General features: G+C 39.5%; 1 protein-coding gene across 1 annotated transcript in view; it reads right to left on the bottom strand.

Moving 5' to 3' along the window:
• Positions 1-19,510, bottom strand: part of ARHGEF9 (Cdc42 guanine nucleotide exchange factor 9) — a 102,044-nt gene that overhangs the window by 56,484 nt on the left and 26,050 nt on the right. The window contains exons 3-4 of the mRNA XM_069464426.1: positions 16,324-16,515; positions 6,931-7,110 (exon numbers count right to left, since the gene is read on the bottom strand). Of these exons, the coding sequence (XP_069320527.1) occupies positions 6,931-7,110; positions 16,324-16,515 (372 nt within the window). The remainder of the gene's footprint in view (positions 1-6,930; positions 7,111-16,323; positions 16,516-19,510) is intronic.

Genomic DNA, 19,510 nt, shown 5'->3' with positions numbered 1-19,510 from the left:
AATACAACACTGCCACACAATCAAAGAAAACAGTCTTTCATGGGCTCCCTCATGGACCTCTGTGAGAATTCCTCTGTGATATAGATTCAAGAATGCAACCACTAGGTCATATACATGCTTAACCTTTATAAATACTACTCAGATGCTTTCTGGAATGGCTGAACAAGTTTATATAACATGCAGAAAAGAGCTATCATATTAGGAGTGAGACTATTTTTCCTAGAAAAGCCTGCTTGAAAGGCTTTCCCTTGACTGGCATCTTGGAACTTAGATATCAAGAGGGTTAAACACCATTCCCTGATAAGAATGTCTTCCTACAGTGCCTAGACTGCCTACATAAACAATGTGGATTATGCTGAATACCCGCTTTCATTCTGGGAGTCTGGAATTTTGGTACATGCTAGCCAGAGGTTGCTTACATGACCAACCATCCCACAAGAACTTTGAACACTTAGTCTCTAACGAGTTTTCCTGGCTGATAACATTTCACATATGTTATTACAACTCATTCCTAAGGAAATTAAGTGCATCCTGTGTGACTCCATTAAGAGAGAACTCTTAAAAGCTTGTGCCTAGTTTCCTCCATGCTTACCCCATGTACCTTTTCATTTTGCTGATTTTGCTTTGAATCTTTTCATTATAATAAATCATAGAAATAAGTATAACTACATGTTGAGCCTGTGAATCCTCTTAACAAATCACTGAACATAAGAGTGGTCCTAGGGACACCCTGAACAAATAGTCTCAAAAGCAAAGAAGGAAATTTTCCAAGAAGACTTTTAGCTGCATACTTCTCTGTGTCACTTGAATTTTATAACATGTGCTTATACTATATCTTTAAAAACAAATAATTTATAAAACCTCTAAGACTAACTGCAGACTTCTCAACTGAGAACTGACAAGCCAAAAGGCAATGGGGCTCCATTCTCAGTCTTCTAAAACAGAATAATTCCCAGCCTAGAATTTTGTACCCTGCAAAATTAAGTTTCTTATAAAAAGGAGAAATAAATACCTTCTCAGACAAGCAAACACTGAGGGAATTCATCAAGACAGGTACTTGCCCTCCAGGAAGTACTCACAACAGTGTTACACACAGAACAGCACAACAGACATTCACCAGTGTAAAATCATACACAAGCTAAAGGACAAAGGCCAGATACCACAATGGCTCAAGAGAGAAAACAAAGAAACAAAGTTCAACTCAACAGGATGAACAGAAATCTGCCCCACTTATCAATTCTTTCAATAAATGTGAATGACTTGAACTGCCCAATAAAGAAACATAGGCTGGCTGAATGGATAAATATATACAAGCCAAATATCTGCTATCTTCAGGAAACACATCTAACCCACAAGGATTCATTCAGATTCAAGGTGAAAGAATAGAAAACAATATTCAATCCAAATGGAAGCCAAAAGAAAGCTGGTATAGCAGTTCTGATTTCAGAAAACTTAGTCCTCAAATCAACAAAAGTAATAAAAGACAAAGAGTGTCACTGGTGAAGGGTACAATTCAACAGGAAGACTTAACAATTCTAAATATTTATGCACCTAACCCAGATGTACCCAGAAGCATAAAGAAAATCCTACTTAATCTAAACAATGTGATAAACAGCAGCACTGTAATAGCCGGGGACTTCAATACCCAAACAGGACAGGCCCTCAAAGCAAAATAAACAAAGAAACAATGGACTAAAACAGAACTCTAGAACAAATGGGCCTGACAGACATTTATAGAGCATTCTATCCCCAAACCACTAAATATACATTTTTCTCATCAGCTCATGGGGTGTTCTCTAACATTAACCATATCCTAGGCCACAAAACATGTCTCAACAAATTTAAATAACATAGAAATTATAACATACATCTTCTCAGAATACAGTGGAATAAAATTAGAAATCAACTCCAAAAGAAACATTCATGTCTACACAAAGTCATGAAAACTAAACAATCTTCTGCTGAATGATTATTGGGTCAAGGAGGAAATTAAGATGGAATTCAAAAGATTCTTTGAAATAAATGATAAAGAAGACACAAGTTATCAAAATCTGTAGGACAGCTAAAGCAGTCCTGAGAGGGAAATTTATAGCCATAAATACCTATATCACAAATCAACAATCTAATGAATCATCTGAAAGAACTGGAAAAGGATGTGCAAACCAACCTCAAACACAGCAGAAGAAAAGTAATAACCAAGATCAGAGCAGAACTAAATGAAATTTATAAAAAAAAGCTATATGGAAGATTAATAAAACAAAAAGTTGGTTCTTTGAAAAAATTAATCAATAGATTAAAGAGAAGCAGAAAAGAAAGGGCTCTAATAAGCTCAATCAGGAATGAAAAAGGAGAAATTACAACTGATGCCACGGAAATACAAAATATCATCTACGAATACTATAAAAATCTCTGTGCACATCAACTTGAAAATATGTAGGAAATGGACAAATTCTTACAAACGCACAGCCTCCTTAGCTTCATCCGGGAAGAAATAGAATTTCCGAACAAACCAATATCAAGTACCAAAATTGAAGCAGCAATAACAAATCTTCCTACACAAAAAGTCACGGATCAGATGGTATCACACCCAAATTTTACCAGACCTACAAAGAAGAACTGGTGCCTATCAAGCAGAAATTATTCCACAAAATTGAGGACAAAGGAATCCTCCCCAACATGTTTTACAAAGCCAACATCACCCTGATAACAAAACCAGGCAAGGACTCAACAAAAAAAGAAAACTACAGACCAATATCTCTTATGAATGTAGATGCAAAAATTCTCAATAAAATCCTAGCAAACCAAATTCAGGTGCTTATCAAAACAACAATCCATTATGACCAAGTGGGCTTCATCCCAACTATGAATGGATGGTTCAATATATGCAAATATATAAATGTAATTCACCACATAAATAGAAATAAAAACAAAGGCCATATGATCCTCTCAATAGACGCAGAAAAAGCATTTAACAAAATTCAAAACCCTTTTATGATAAGAACGCATAAGAAAATAGGCATAGATGGGACTTACCTAAAAATGATAAAACCCATATACAACAAACCCACAGCCAACATCACACTGAATGGGGAAAAACTGAAAGTACTCCCGCTTATAACTGGAACCAAACAAGGTTGCCCTCTATCACCACTTCCAGCATATTCATTCAACATAGTGCTGGAAGTCCCAGCCAGAGCAATCAAACAAGAGAAGGAAATCAAGGGCATCCACGTGGGGGCAAAGGAGGTCAAACTTTCACTCTCTGCTGATGATATGATCTTATATCTAGAAAACTCCAAAGATTCTGCCATAAGACTACTGGAATTGATAAAACAAATTCAGCAAAGTCTCAGGTTACAAAATCATTGTACACAAATCAGTAGCATTCCTATATGCCAACAACAGTCAGACTGAGAACCAAATCAAAGACTCAATGCCCTTCACAATGGCAACAAAGAAAATAAAATACCTAGGAATATAATTAACTAAGGGGGTAAAAAAAACTTCTACATGGAGAACTGCAAAACACTGAGGAAGGAAATAGCAGAGGACATAAACAGGAGGAAAACCATATCATGCTAATGAATTGGCGAAATCAACATTGTTAAAATGTCTATATTACCCAAAGTGATCTACAGATTCAATGCAAGCCCTATTTAAAATACCAACATCACTTTTCGCAGATCTAGAAAAAATAATTCTACACTTCTTATGGAACCAGAGAAGACTCTGTATCCAAAATCAATCTTAAGCAAAAAGAACAAATTAGGAGAAATCAATTTACCAGACTTTAAGCTATACTACAAGCTTATCGTATCAAAAACAGCATGGTATTGGCACAAAAACAGAGACATAGACCAATGGGACAAAACTGAGAACTCAGATATAAAACCATCCTCATACAACCATCTGATCTTTGACAAAACAGACAAAAATATACACTGGGGAAAAGAATCCCTATTCAATAAACGGTGCTGGGAAAATTGGATAGCCACATGTGGAAGGATGAAATAGGATCCACACCTCTCACCACTCACCAAAATTAATACACAATGGATAACAGACTTAAACCTAAGGCATGAAACTATAAGAATTCTAGAAGAAAATGTTGGAAAAACTCTTACAGACATCAGCCTAGGGAAAGACTTTATGAAAAAGACCCCAAAGGAAATTACAGCAATGATAAAAATAAATAAATGGGACCTGATCAAATTAAAAGCTTCTGTACAGCCAAGGAAACTATCATGAGAGCAAATAAACAATCTACAGAATGGGAGGAAATATTTTCAGACTATTTGCAAGCTACACATCTGATAGAGGGCTGATAACTATAATCTATAGAGAACTCAGGAAAAAAAAACAAGAAAAAAATCAAACAACCACATTAAACAGTGGACAAACGACATGAACAGAACGTTTTCAAAAGAAGACATACTAATGGCCAACAAACATATGAAAAAATGCTCAACATCTCTAATCACCAGGGAAATGCAAATCACAACCATAATTAGATATTATCTAACTCCAGTGAGAATGACTTATATCAAAAAGTCCAAAAACAACAAATATTGGCGTGGATGCAGAGAGATAGGAACATTCATACACTGCAGGTGGGACTACAAACTAGTACCTCTGTGGAAAGTAATATGGAGATATCTCAAAGAGATACAAGTGGAACTACCATTTGATCTAGCAATTCCATTACTGGGCATCTACCCAAAGGGAAAAAAGACATTCTATAAATAGACATTTGCACTTGAATGCTTATAGCAGCACAATTCACAATTGCAAAGATGTGGAAACAACCCAAGTGCCCATCAATACATGAGTGGATTAATAAAATGTGGTATATGTATATCACGGAGTACTATTCAGCTATAAGAAACAATGGTGATATAGCACCGCTTGTATTATTCTGGATAGAGCTGAAGCCCATTTTACTAAATGAAGTTTCCCAAGAATGGAAAAACAAGCACCACATGTACTCACCATCAAATTGGTATTAACTGGTCAACACTTATGTACACATATGTTAGTAACATTCATCGGATGTCCGTCAGGTAGTAGTGGGGAGAAGCAGATGGATATATTCACACCTAATGGGTGTGGTGCACACTGTTTGGGGGATGGACATGCTTGTAGCTCTGACTCGGGTGGGGCAAAGGCAATATATGTAACCTAAGCATTTGTACCTCTGTAATATTCTGAAATTAAAAAAAAAAAAACATTTGAAGACCCCCCAATGGGTGTCTGAAACTATGGATAATACCTAACCCTGTATATACTATCATTTTTCCTATATATACATACCTATGATAAAATTTAATTTATAAATTAGGCACAATAAGAGATTAATATCTAATAAAAAATAGAACAATTATAATAACAAAAAAGAAAACAAAGACCCCCATAAAAATGGATTTGAACAGACATTTCCCCAAAGAAAATATTCATATAGTGGATAATATAAAAAGATGTTCAACATATTTGGTCATGAGGAAAATGCAAGTTAAAACCACAGTGACATTGCACTACACACCTATTAGAAAGGCTAAAATGAAAATGACTGACCATCGTAAATTTTGGCAGGGATACAGAAAAACTAGGACTCTCATAATGTGCTGGTGGACATGTAAAATGGTAAAATCACCTTGGAAAACACTTTCGTAGTTTTCTGAAAAGTTAAACATACCCCTACCATATGAACCAGCAATCTTATTCCTAAGAATTTACCCAAGAGAAATGAAAGGATATGTCTATAAAAAGACTTCTGTGAGAATGTTCATAGCAGCTTTATTTGTAATAGTCAAAACCCAGTGTCCATCAAAAGTTGCATGAATAAAGAAACTGGGGTATATCTACATAGTGGAATACTACACAGCAATAAAAAATAATACACTATTGATACAAAAACAACATGGATGAATCTCAAAATAATTATGGTGAGTGAAAAAAGCAACATCAAAAAGATTGTATATTATGTGACTCTGATTATATTAAAATCTAGAAAATGAGAATAATTCTTTAGTGTCAGAAAGCAAATAAGTGGCTCCATGGAGGATAGGGCTGGGAGGGGCTTAAGGCAGGAGGAAACTTCTAAGAATCATGATTTTGTTCCCTATGTTGGTTGTGGTGAGGGTTTCATTAGTATATTCATGTGTTGAAACTTGTCAAATCATATATATATATATATATATAAATATAATATGTTAAGTGTATCCTATATCAACTGTATCTTAATAAACCTACCTACAAAAAGAAAAAAAAAGTGGGTAGAAATGATTGTCAAAACAACTAGGTCGCCTATGAATGAGACCCAACAGATGTTAGAGAAAGATGTCATGCAATGAAACCTTCTCATATTCTAGATGAGGAAAGCCCAAAAGGAACTTGCCCAGTGTTACCCAGTCACTACAGACACAATACTTCCCTGCTGTCTTGTTTCCCAGTAGTCCTTCCTCTAAGTCTATGGCCTCTTTTCCTACACTTGTTCCTTCCTCTACTTTGGTGCTCTTCCATAAATGCCTTACAGGAACCTAATTTATTGCTAACCATGATCCCTCTTATTTCTCATATTCCTGGATTCTCCTTGCAGTGAATATGTTAAGTTCCTCCCCAAACACTGAGTCTCATGGGAACCGAACCTAACAGGAATAGAAAAGAGAAGCTGATGAAAAATCCTACTGGTAACTGTCTGGAAGGAGAGAGAGAGGGGTGGGGAGTAGCAAAGAAAGAGAATGCCAGGGCAAATCAAAGCACCTTTGTAAGTCCTTGTAACCTGGCCAGAGACCAAGGGTCAAAATCAGGGTCAGAGAGAAAATCATCCCCACTGCATGACAAAGCAGCTGAACAGAATCAGGCAGCTAAGATGCTTCTTCCATTGCTTCTTAACACATCTCAAAATCCTCCCCAAATGGATAAGATACTTACATGCTCTAGGAAGCAGGGTCCTATCTCACTGAGGTGGGGGTCATCATTGTTGTACTGTTTCTCCAGGTCTCTCACGAAGCCCATCTGAAATCTGTAGATGTCTTCAATGTTCCCAAAGATTACCTTCAGTTGCTCATCACTGAACATGTCCCTTCTCTTTCGGCACTGCTTCAGATAGCCCTGCAGACAAAGGAAAAGCCTAGGCTGAGGATGTTCCCCATTCTTAGAAGGCTTTACCATTTCCTAAGCACTTGGGAGCCTCATTTCAATTCCACGAAGTAGGGAAGGAATAATTATTTCCATTTTTCATATGAGGAAATTGAGGTTTAGAGAAGTCACTCTCCCAGTGAGTAATGAGGAAAGCAGGATCACCAGCAAAAGTCTTAAGAATGCAAAGACTCCAGAGTATAGGGCTTTTCCCTCCATTATCTATGACAAGGACTTCCAAAGTCAAAGGGCCCTTTCCCAGAAGCTGGTTGAGCACAGACATTTTTACTTGGCTTTGTAGCTATTGGTTTAGCTGGACCCATTCATATCTCTAAAGTTCTAAACCCTAACCAACTCAAAGGCCTTAATAACATTGGAAACAATTTGGCAACAGAGGCCAGCACAGGAAAACTTTCCATAAGGGAACAGAAATTGACAAAACCAAACCATTTCTTAAAGCAAATGCCTCAGCTATCTAAGGTAGCTGGCCAGGAGATATCATTTGGATGAGATCAGCCAGCAAGCCCATGGGCATGGTATTTCTAACAGTGTAGATGTTTGGAACACATTTGTGAATAAACAGACAAATTAAAAATAAATCTATCCATTGATGAAAGAGAAAAAGGGTTGAAAGAGATTCTTGGTCTAATAAAAGAGCACTGAGGTAATATAAACCAGACTGAGGGAATACTGTAAGTCAGGGCAAAAACAGCCACAGTCTAAACTGCGTCTTCCATTCTGAACTTATTATCATGGATTTTTACCTGAGGGTTACTTTCCTCATTAGAAATCAGTAGAAATCATAGGTACATAAAAATGTTCTTGGTGAGAATGAATTAAGTGAAATTTTCTTAATACCTTTCTTAAGTGTTGAGTCCCTAATAAGGAGCTTTGTAGTGACTAATTTACCACATATGGCCCTGTCTTTAACCCTCACTTTGTCTCCCCTAACACAGCTGCCAATGAGGTCATCTGGGCATACTCTAGGAAATATCCTCATTTCTGGCTTCAAAGCCCTTTATTATCTCCTACCACAATCTTACCTCTCTTATCTCTTCTCACCCTCCAATTTAGCCATTAGATAGTATATTTCCTTTAACAGTTGGTAAATTAATAGTCTGTGCCTGTGTTGACATCTATTTAACTAATGGCTGACGGCTCAAAATTTCCTGCATTCTTTCCTATCCAATTCCTGACCAAGAAGAAGATGTCCTCTATTCCCAGAATGCCCTTTCGCTCTACTCTCTTTACTGAAGTAGCTCCTCAAATACTGCCTCCCTAGAAAGCTTTCCTTGACTAATAGAGAGAGGGGCAATAAACTCCTATAGGCCCCTTCCTGTCTAATATATAACTCCCAGGGTCTGGTCTGTCTGGGTAGGTCTGTGTGTCTGCCTATGCCTATGCCTATGTGTGTCTCTGTCTCTCCCACCTCCTTTCGAAGTGTCTTAGCTACAAAGGAGCAAGAAGAGAAGTGAGCACATCATTTCAACATTAAGCAGGGGGGCAGAGCCTTCTTCACCCCTGATCCTACTTTTTCCCCCTAAGGTAGGCCTGGGAGCACAGCTGGGGAAAATATTGGTAATAATGTCACATTTAGTATGTCACTTCCGGGTAAGCAGTAGGTACTGATGAATGACTGCACTGGGAGACACAAGAGGCCAACCTACACAGCTCATTCATCCCCTGAGAAGCCAGTTTAGAAAATACTTAATAGTTTTGTCCACTGCTTCCATTTGAAAGGTCTCAGGGAGGAAACCAAGCACCATAAAACTCTCAAAATGCAACAAGGATGCCAAAGCTCAACATCAGAACAGAATATGACAGAAACAAAAAAGAAGAAAGTGATCTCTAAAAAAGAGAATGGATGGAATAATGTTAGTGCAGCTTCCTAATTCCTCAAATATGCTATTTATTGCTATTGTCAAGGAAATGATTTTCTTTCTATTAGATTGTGTATGTTGTGGCAAGAGAACATTAAGCTACATATTAGCAAGGATGTAACTGCCCACAGGAGGATAGGACACTAGAGTGCTTTATCAACTGTTCTTTTTAAAGCTAATGCTAGATCACAAATATATTCTGGTACATTTAGCTTGATGAAATATTACATAGCAATTAAAATGATGATTAGCAAGACTGTGTAGAAACATGGAAAGTGTTTATGATATAATGTTAAAAAGAAGAACATACAATGGTATATCACTGATTATAACTCTAATATACATATGGACAGATTTGAAGAGATTATGCAAAGCACAAACAACTCTGCTATATGTGATGGATTCTAGCTGATTTTGTTCCTATTTTTAAACTTCCTCTAATGCTGTTTTTTAATTGTCTTCATGATTAAAAGATGGGAAAAAGTCTTTGCCAGAAAGCGTAAAGAGAAAAAGAAAATAAAACTACAAGAAGGCTGCCTTGAGTGCAATATTATCAAGGAAGGTGAGGATGGGGGGAATCCAATGTCTTCTCAAGATCTCCTCCAGCCCTAGTGTTTAAGACACATGACTTACTACTGAAAGGATTACAAATAACAGGTGGAAACTGGTTTTATCAAGGAGATAAGGAATGGGACACACAAATATGGGAGTAGCTGGAGAACCCCAAAATTTTACTTTCTATTTCCTATATCACACAAATGTCTAGGCTTCTGGGAGAAGAAAGGCCAGGAGAGATGACTAGTTCCCAGTAGTTTTGCTTTTATTTTTTATCCCTGTCTTTTGGCTGGCCTGATGGCTATCAAATTTTCCACAGCACTGATGAAGAGAGGTTTGGCTTAGGGGTCAACTGGTACTTGTCTCCTCTCATTCACTCATTTTTGAGGCTATATAAGTTTAAGATGAGCTGATAATGTGACTGCAAAAAACCCTAATACCATTTTAAGTTAGGAAAAAGAAGAAATAAGATTGAGTGGCAAAAATGAGACAGATAATTAGAAGTTAGTCATACCACTGCAGGAAAGCAGCATTTGATTTTGAGTTCTCCCTCTTTTTAGAGGAACATCATGAAAACAATACATAGACAGAGGGGAGTGAGCAAAGTAGGGAGGGGCCTGAAAAGCAACACAATGAAAAATGATGGATGGAATCAGGTTTGTTGGTCCTCAGTAAGATTCAGGGCCCACTGAAGGCCTGTCACAGGGCAGAGGGAGCAGAAGGGGTCTGTGGCTCTTACTGTCAGGCATGCTTCGAACACCCTCTGAACCCATCTGAATGGTAAGAGGGTACAGAGTGCTATGGCACTAGGTGTGAACTAATTCAAGAGAGGCAATTTACCAGAGCCTCCTAGGAGTAAAGTGGGCATGAGTGAGAAAGCAGTCCACAGAGTAGTTAAGAGTACTGGGGGAGGCCGGGCATGGTGGCTCATGCCTGTAATCCTAGCACTCTGGGAGGCCGAGGCGGGCGGATTATTTGAGCTCCGGAGTTCGAGACCAGCCTGAGCAAGAGTGAGACCCCGTCTCTACCAAAAAAATAGAAAGAAATTATCTGGACAGCTAAAAATATACATAGGAAAAATTAGCCGGGCATGGTGTCGCATGCCTGTAGTCCCAGCTACTCGGGAGGCTGAGGCAGAAGGATTGGTTGAGTCCAGGAGTTTGAGGTTGCTGTGAGCTAGACTGATGCCACGGCACTCTAGCCCGGGCAACAGAGTGAGACTCTGTCTCAAAAAAAAAAAAAAAAAAAAAAAAAAAAGAGTACTGGGGGTTTATCAAATCAGTCACAATTGGCATAAATCAGCCCTGGCATTGCCATGGTAACAGTCAAGGCAGGCGGCTCATACATTTCACTTTGTTCTCAAACCCACAAGGGCTGATCTAGAAGTCTAGATCTAGTACATTGATCTAGAAGCAGTGCTTTAATATGGGATATAAACCACAGCTGAGATCTCCACGGGAGATCCTAGAGACTGCTGGGAAATAGGATGGACCAAAGAGGCTCTGGATAATTTGGGGTTTAGGAAATCCTTTGGGGAAGGGCCCTCACAAGTCTAGACTTCACTGTTTCTATCTCTAAAATGAAAACATCAGGAAAAGATTTCCATGGCCCCTTTCAGCTCTGACTTTCCAGGGGTTTCACTTTTTTTTTTTTCTTTTTGCCTGGACGCCTAAGGCCTGACAAGGAGACCTAATGTCTTAAAGATCATTTTAAGAAAATTAGGGGATGATGACCATGTTTGTCTTATTCACAGCTCTATCGTCAGAGTTTAACAGAATACATGGCATATAGTTGCTGCTTAGTGAATATTTGTTGAATAAATGCAAAATGACTAGCTCTCCCCATGCTAATAATGATAAAAGGCAAGCTAGAAGCAGAATGTTCAAAATGATCATTTTCTTTTCTTTCCTTCTTCCCCTTATTGGGTCGGAAAGCCCTTTATTTTGAATAAAGAGAAGGAAGAAGATATTCACAACATGGAAAACTGGCAAGGGATTAATATCTGGCGTGTACAAGGAACTCTTATAAATCAGCAAGAAAAATATAAGAAACTACAGGAAAATGGGCAAAGGATAGGAATAGGGCCCAGAGTGTCCATGGGTAATGGACAAGTAGGGCCTAGGGCAGACATAAATCCCTGGATTGGTCACTTTAGGGTGACAAGCTGCCTTATCTTTTTATTCTGGTATGCTATACAAATATTATCATTTTATACATGTGCTATCATTTTATATATGTGCCAAGATGTAAAGACTATTGAGAAGTACTGGCATAGGCTATTCATAGAAAGGAAAACTCAAATGGCTAATAAGTTTGAAAACCTCAGGCTTGAAGACATCAAATGGAAATGACTTGAAGCTACAGCATGATAAACTTGATTAGGCCTAAGGAAGAACTTCTTGATGGTGAAGGATATAAACACTAATACAGATGAGTGAGGAAAGCTAGGCCAGCCTCTCTAGAGGCATTTGAGGACAGAATTTATTTCATAAGTATGGGGTAACTGAGATTATCTTCCTGAAGAGAGACAGACAAATCAGCTTTATAAGGCATATTTTGCTCTGCTTGCCCTTGCCTCAATATCCCTGATTGTAATATGAGTTCTAAGGTTACAAGAGGCAATACCACCAATCATTCGTCAAGGTGATCTAGAATTAAGCTGAGGATTTTTTACACTGTCTGGAGTTAGAAAGAAGAATGTGATCTTTCCAGAGAACTCATTTAAAAAGATATTTTCTCTTACCTCACTGAATTACTGCGATTAAAAGTCACTTTATTTCTTACTTCCTCATTTGTAGAATGAGTGTGTTGTGACTTAAATGTTTGTGAAGCACTTTCCAATCCCAGGAGTTAAAAAAAATGTTCTCTACTAGATAGTGTGACATTTTTCTATCCTAAATACAGTGTTCCCTATTTCTCCTTCAACAAGTATAAAAGTGGGAAGTATTCAGAGCTCTCCTATAACCTACAGAAAAAGTAGGTTATGCCATGTTAACACATTCACGCTTGAGTAAGATGTGCCTCTATGGGTACCAAGAAGGATGAGGCAGAAAATGCAGAAGTAATCTGGCTCACTATAACCTCCTCTAGTGAGGGTGTATCTACATCTTACAGAACCATATAGAAAGTAAGAGCCAGACATAAATTAAAGAGCAATTCCTCCAACCCGCTCATTTTAGGGATGGGAAACAAGATCCAGGGTAGAAAAGACTCACCTGAGGTTCCCCAGCCAGTCAGTGACAAAGGTGGGACCTCAACCTAGGACTCTCAATTCTGAGTCTGCTATTCTTTCTGATAAACCATATGCTTCTCAAAGGTTTGGGTTTAAAGGTGACACAACCCTGGGCTAAAATGCTGTCTTCTGGCCCAGCTAGACACAGCTTTCTCCACCTCCCTTTGACATCTGTGGTTGCAGGGTGGGACAAATAGATAGTTCCCATTAAAATCCTTAATTTCAGCACCAAGAATGGTTGAGAAATAAGTAAGCAGCAAATCATTAACAAAAGCTTTGACTGAGGCTAAATTGGACAAGTCCTCAAAGCAAGGTCATAGCACTTCCCCTTCTGGAAAGACAAATATTTCCATTACTCTCCTGAACCTGTCTGTGTCCTGTAGGAAGAGGCCAAGATGTATGAGAGTTGAAATGAGACAATCCTTCTAAGACTAAAGGACTTCCACTTGGCCAGTGCCTGTGAGCTCTGGGAATATAATTTTGTTTCTTAGAGACTCAGTCTGTTGATCTATAAAATAGGAATAACGATAACAATCTTTGTTCTCTTTGAAGATCAAATGGCATACAATGTGAATGTACTTTGCCAGGCAAAGTAGTACATGTGTGTAAGCAATTATATTTAATTCTGCCTTTAAGCAATGTTTATTGAGCATTTACTATGTGCCAGACACTGTGCTGGGGGATACATCCGTAAACCAAAAGATGAAAATCCCTGCACTTCATAGAATTTATATTCCAGTAGGGGAGACAGACACTAAGTAAAATATATAAGTAAAATATATAATATATTAGGTTGAGATGAATATAATGGAGAAAAATAGAGCAGGAAAGAGGAGAGACAGTGTAAGATTACAATTTTAAATAGAATGATCAGAGAAGTCTCAAGTAGAAGGTGATAATTTGAGTAAAGACTTGAAGGAGGTGAGGAAGGGAGCCATGTTGAGATCTGGGTGGGAGGGGAATGCTCTAGGCAGAGGGGAAAACCAGCACAAAGGCTCTGAGAGAGGAGCATGTCAGCCATGTTGAAGGAACAGCAAGAGGCTAGTGTGGCTGGAGTAGTGACAGCATGAGGGAAAGGAACAGGAAATAAAGTCACAGAAGTAAGGATGGTTGACCACACAGGACCTTATAAGTAATAATAAGAACTTTGTGTTTTACTCAGGGGAAACAGTGGGCCATTGCAAAGTTTTGAGCAGAAGAGTAACATGACCTGACTTCTGTCTTGACAGCATCCCTCAGCTACCAAGTGAAGAAGAGATTATACTTACTTTTATTACAAACCATCAGACATTATATTATAGTTATCATTTTGGAGCAATGCTCCTCAAACTTTAATATGTATTGTACAACAAACAGGAACCTTGTTAAAATGCACAATCTGATTCAGTAGATCTGGGGTGGAACCAAAGATTTTGCATTTCTAACAAGTTTCCAGGTGATGGAGATGCTGCTGGTCTAGCGTAGAATACTCTGAGGCTAGGAACAATGCCCAGGGCCTGGCATGGAGCAGAACTCCACTAAAAGTTTGCATAAATGAACGAAATGTCAGTGGTCTGATGCCCAATGCCATATAGTACATTCCGGGGGGGGGTGTTATTTTTTAAATATCAGCGATTGAAGTAAAGGTAGAAGGAAGAGGGGGACAAAGATACGGATGGATGGGTGAATAGATGAAAAAAGAGGGTAAGGAAGAAAAAAAGCTACCCTTTTCCAAATACATCATATGTTATTACAATATTACATTTACTTAATTTCCTCAACAACCTTAAGAGGTTGGTATAATGAACCCCATTGGACAAATGAGAAAATTGAAGGTCAGAGGAATTAGTGGGTACCTTCAAGGCCACTAATTAACCCATTAGTGACTAAGTTAGGATGTGAAGGCCAGTATTCCATGTCCCCAGAGCCCTTGTTCTTTCCACTCCATCTTACTGCCTCATAAGGGGGATGAGGGGGAGATAACCTTTAACATTCCTGGGAGGTGTGAGAAAATGAGTTGGCGTAAAGAAAGTTAAGGCCTATAGTCCTTGGCCTTGGTCTTTCCAGAGCTGCACTGTTCAATGTGGTTGTCTTTAGTCATGTGGTTATTTAAATTTAAATTAATTAAATTTAATTTAAATACAATTTAAAATTCCATTTTCCCGCCTTACCAGCCACATTTTAAGTGCTTAACAGGCACAAATGGCTAACTATTGGCTACTGTATTGGAGAGTGCAGACATAGAACATTATCATCATCGCAGGAAGTTCTACTGGGCAGTGCTGCTCTAGAGAAATCTTATTTGTTTGGGGTTTTCTTGAGACAGAGTCTCGCTGTCACCCCAGGTAGTGTGCAGTGGTGTCATCGTAGCTCACTGCAACCTCAAACTCTTGGGCTCAAGCGATCCTCCCACTTCAGTCTCCTGAGTAACTGTACTAAAGGTGCATGTCACCACACCTGGCTAAATTTTTCTAAGAAATAAGAACTTCGAAAAATGTTGGAGCTATACTAGTGACCCCAGAGTAGGCCTTGGGCTTGGGGACAGAAAGTAGGACCTGAACCCTCCTCTGGAAGGAAGGAGACAAAAATACTTAAAGCAGTTTTCCCTGGGTCAAGAAGAAAGCTATAAGTGTGTGTATATGTGTGTGTGTTTAATCCTCTTAAAAACATTCTTTTCTCCATTTCCCATTGGTTTTCCTTTATCATTTAGTAAAATACCCTTTGAAAATCCCAACTTGCCTCTCTACTAAGCTCAAGAGAATGTGAGAAAAAAGTCTCTCATCTTCACTTAAGACAGAGAGATGAAAGGATGGGGTTAGGGAATATACTGAAGGAGCTGAGGCTTCATCTCCTGTAGATTCCTCCTGTCCATCTGGCCTTCATCTCCTGTAGATTCCTCTCCTCAAACTCTTTTCTGTTCAAATTCGCAAGCAGTGTTCTCCAAGTGACGGAGTAGGACCAGGAGCATGAGCATCACCAGGGATGCTCAATAAACTTAGAAATGCTTATGTCTTACCCAAAACCGATAATATACAACTTGAGGGGTGAGGGTGAGGGAGCTGAGATCTACATGCTTAACAAGCTCTCCCCCCACCAGGGACTCTGGTGCACATTGAATCATAGAGGGAGATGTAGTTTGCTTTAATGAGTGAGTTTAGGCCCTTATATGGGGGTGGCTGTAACTAGATCAGAGACTAAGAGGATAGAGATTTTGGGGTGGGGAGGAGAGAGAGAGAGAGAGAGAGAGAGAGAGCGCGCGCGCGAGCGCACGCTCGAGGGAGGGAGAAGGAGAGAGAAAGGGTAGGGGAAAGAGAAAATGAATATGAATGAATGAATATGGAAGTTAAGCAGTGAAAATGAGAAACACAGAGATTGAGAAATCCTAAGGGAGCAGTGAGCAGCTTCACCTCACTGAATAGAATCTGGGAGGCCAGTCCAGCTGCCTTTTCCAAGATTTTGGGACTATCACAGGCAGGACCCAGGGGGGTTGTCAGTCCTCCACCCCACCTTGTGTGCCCCCACATGCACCAACATGGCTACCTCGCAAATGTCCTTGAGGTGCTTGATATAGTGACGCTCAGTGCTCATGATCTCATTGATGACATTGGCTCGCATCTGGTCCCGGTTCTGTAGTGGCCGGCCCAGACAGAGGCAGTCTGAATTGGGGTCCAGGTGCCCATTCTGCACATCGCTGGGCCCCTCTTCCACCCCATCCTCCTGGTTCACCCAGAGCTGTGGAAGCAAGTAGAAGAAGAATGAGTTAGCCTCCTTCTCTGAGAAGTTTCCACCCAAGTAGAAAAAGGATAAATTAAATTTCTTAGGTATTCAAAAAGCCTTCAACCAGAGGCCCCTACAAACAAAGTGCCAGATTGGGCTCTAGGGTGACTTGCTGATCCTGGTCTAATCCTCTCTAGGTCTCTGGTTACTCATCTGTAAAATGGAGGGTGGGGTTAGAGGGACTAAATCATCTCTGAGAGCCTTCTTGGCTAAGGTCTCAGAAGAGGGAGATGTGATGGCAAGCAGAAGTCATTCAAACTGGAGCACATCTAGGCAGCAGAGCTGGATAAAAAAAAAATAAAGATTAAGCTATGCATTTTGAATGCCACTGCTGGATTACTGTCAAAACATAGCATTTAAGTGCTCGCAAGTGTGCAGACTAAAGTTGGATGCTGGAGTGGGCATCTCAAAAAGAGTTTTCAGTGTTGATTTCTACCGAAGGATATACAAATAATCATTAAAATTTGATTGTAAAATTCCTTGGACACACAAAGATCTCTATCTCCCAAAGGTTGGAGTGTGGATGGAAGACTATTTCTCTAACACATAATAGCAACAGCTATTGATTGGGCACTTATTATACACCAGCCACTGTACTAAGAGCTTTCAATATACTGTATTCATTCCTGCCAGGTAGATACCATTATTACCACCATTTCATAGAAGAGGAGACTGAGGCTTTGAGAAGTTAGGGAATTTGTCCCAAGTCATACAGTTCAGAAGCAGAGGAGCTGGGATAGGAGCCAGGCAGTCTGACTCTAGAGCCTATGCTTTTAATCACTATACCTGTACCTTTGTGCCTCTGGCTCTAAGGGAGACAGAAAAAGAAAAGGAAAGAGCTTGGGCCAAGGTAGACTAAGAATTATTAGAATCTTCAGAAATGGATAGATACAGTTGGTAAAGGTTGAAACTGTCCATTCCAAATCATGAAAGCAGAGGGAAGCTGAAGAAAACCTTCTTTGGGGAGGCTGAATAAGATGTCTCTGGATCTCGGATGACTTAGCTTGAATCAAGGAGATGGCCCTTTTCACCCCAGTACTAGGAAGGGGGAAAACCATGGAGTCAAAATAAAAGGAGGGTGGTCTCCTAGGCAGAGTGGTAAAATCTGTCAGGGGTAATTAGCCAAGGAGTTTGCCAGCTGTCTCAACAGCTTTAATCAACTCTCCATATTTTCCCTCCTTAACCCCAAGCTTTTTCCACATTCCTGCTTTCGAAAGGCTGAGATCAAGCAATTTAGATGCATCCCTATTTCTGCCATCAGAAAAGTCTGTTGGTGGGTAGCCTTATGGGGCCAAGAAGCTTTGGGATAGAACTAGAGAGACAGTAGTTACTTCCCATCTCTGTGTATTCTTCCTTCTCCTTTTATCTCAAAGGAGGTGAGGAGAGCATAGTTAACCTAGTGAGCTTAGAAAGTAAGGCTCACTCCACTTGAATACATTTGTATATACAGCCAAATGTGCAAAATTTATCTCCACCCAGAGCTTATCACCCTCTGCAAATGCTTTATTGTAAATTTTTTTTCCATCTTCCAAAAGGTCAGCTTTGTGTCTTCTATACGCTAATAGCTTCCCTTTAATACAATCAACAGACACTATGAGGGATGGTTATTTAAAAATAGACCTGGTCAAAAAAGTGATTCTAAGGCATTGAAGCAAACATCTCATATACACGATGCTGTCTATTTGTAAAAATGAAAACCTCACCCTCTAATAATCCATTAGCTTTTCTCTACTTTTCACAAAACGAGCTAAGCCCTGCTATGAAAGGGGTACCGTAGGCAGGCCTTTAAGAGATAAGAACCAATTCTTTTCTTCTTAGGAGCTTAAGACAAGTCACAATGTTGGCTTTTGGATGGCTGGAATAAGATGAATATTTGGAACAGTTCCAGTTGGAAGGAACACAGGATATGAGACAAAGTGGGAGCAGAAGCAAAGGCAAGAACAGAACCAGACTTAGGTTCAAGCTATACTCCATGGCATCATAGTTCCAAATAGCAATGAGACGGGAGGAAGACAGCTTCAGCCAAATGGAAGTAGATCCCTTTCACAGAATTTGGTGGAGAAATCCATTCTAGCAGAACTAAATGCCTGGGTGGCTGGACCCTTCATAAGAAGCTTCTGAGAAGACAACATCTTCTACTCCACTGCAACAACCCCAGAAGCCCATTCCTTAGGTTAAGATGCTGCTTTTATCCAAAAGAACTACTATTATATTCATTCATTTATTAAATCTATGTCAAGTGCCTACAACGTGCCAGACATTGGGGATACAACAGTGAACAAAACAGACAGAAATCACTGCCCTTTGTGGGGCTGACATTCGAGAGAAAATATTTCTTAGCCTAGAAAAAGTTGCCATGTAAGGCCCAATTATTGTGTTCCTGATACCAGGATCCCACAAAATATCCCCAGTGCCTGATGATAAGACTTTCTGGTCTAACCTCTAAGTCCCTGCTCTTGAGAACTTCGCTGTCTGTGCAGATGAAGGCTGTTGTCAGCTTGTATGTCAGAGTGAATTGACACAGGTCAGCCCATGAGCTTATTTTCCCTGGATGGAATGTCAGCCCACAGTGCCATATCAACCCTGCCTAACAATCTGTGCAGGCCAATGTGTACCTTTTCACAAGCATTCTTGATTGATGCTGCAATTAGCATATACAGACTTCTGGGTAACAAGTAGGAAGATGGACAATGCCTGAAACTTGCCAGGTTGAAAGGCTTTTCTGGAAGCCCTTTTACAGTACTTCAAGGGTGGTTTCCCCTGCCTTCATTGAACTCTGAAGCAAGGCTGGTTAACGCAGTTCAATTTAAGAAATACCCGCTTTGGACATATTCTGTGTCTAACAACTAACTGTGAAAGATATGCAGGTGAGGAAGACGACCGACCCCTCCCTGCTCCTTCCAAACCAAAGAGTGCTTTCCAAATCAGACACACTATCTGGTCCTTATCT

The sequence above is a fragment of the Eulemur rufifrons genome, chromosome 30 (genome assembly GCF_041146395.1).
Source record: "Eulemur rufifrons isolate Redbay chromosome 30, OSU_ERuf_1, whole genome shotgun sequence".
NCBI lineage: Eukaryota > Metazoa > Chordata > Mammalia > Primates > Lemuridae > Eulemur > Eulemur rufifrons.
The sequence above is the reverse complement of the archived record's forward strand: the minus strand, read 5'-3'. Positions and strand labels throughout refer to the sequence as shown.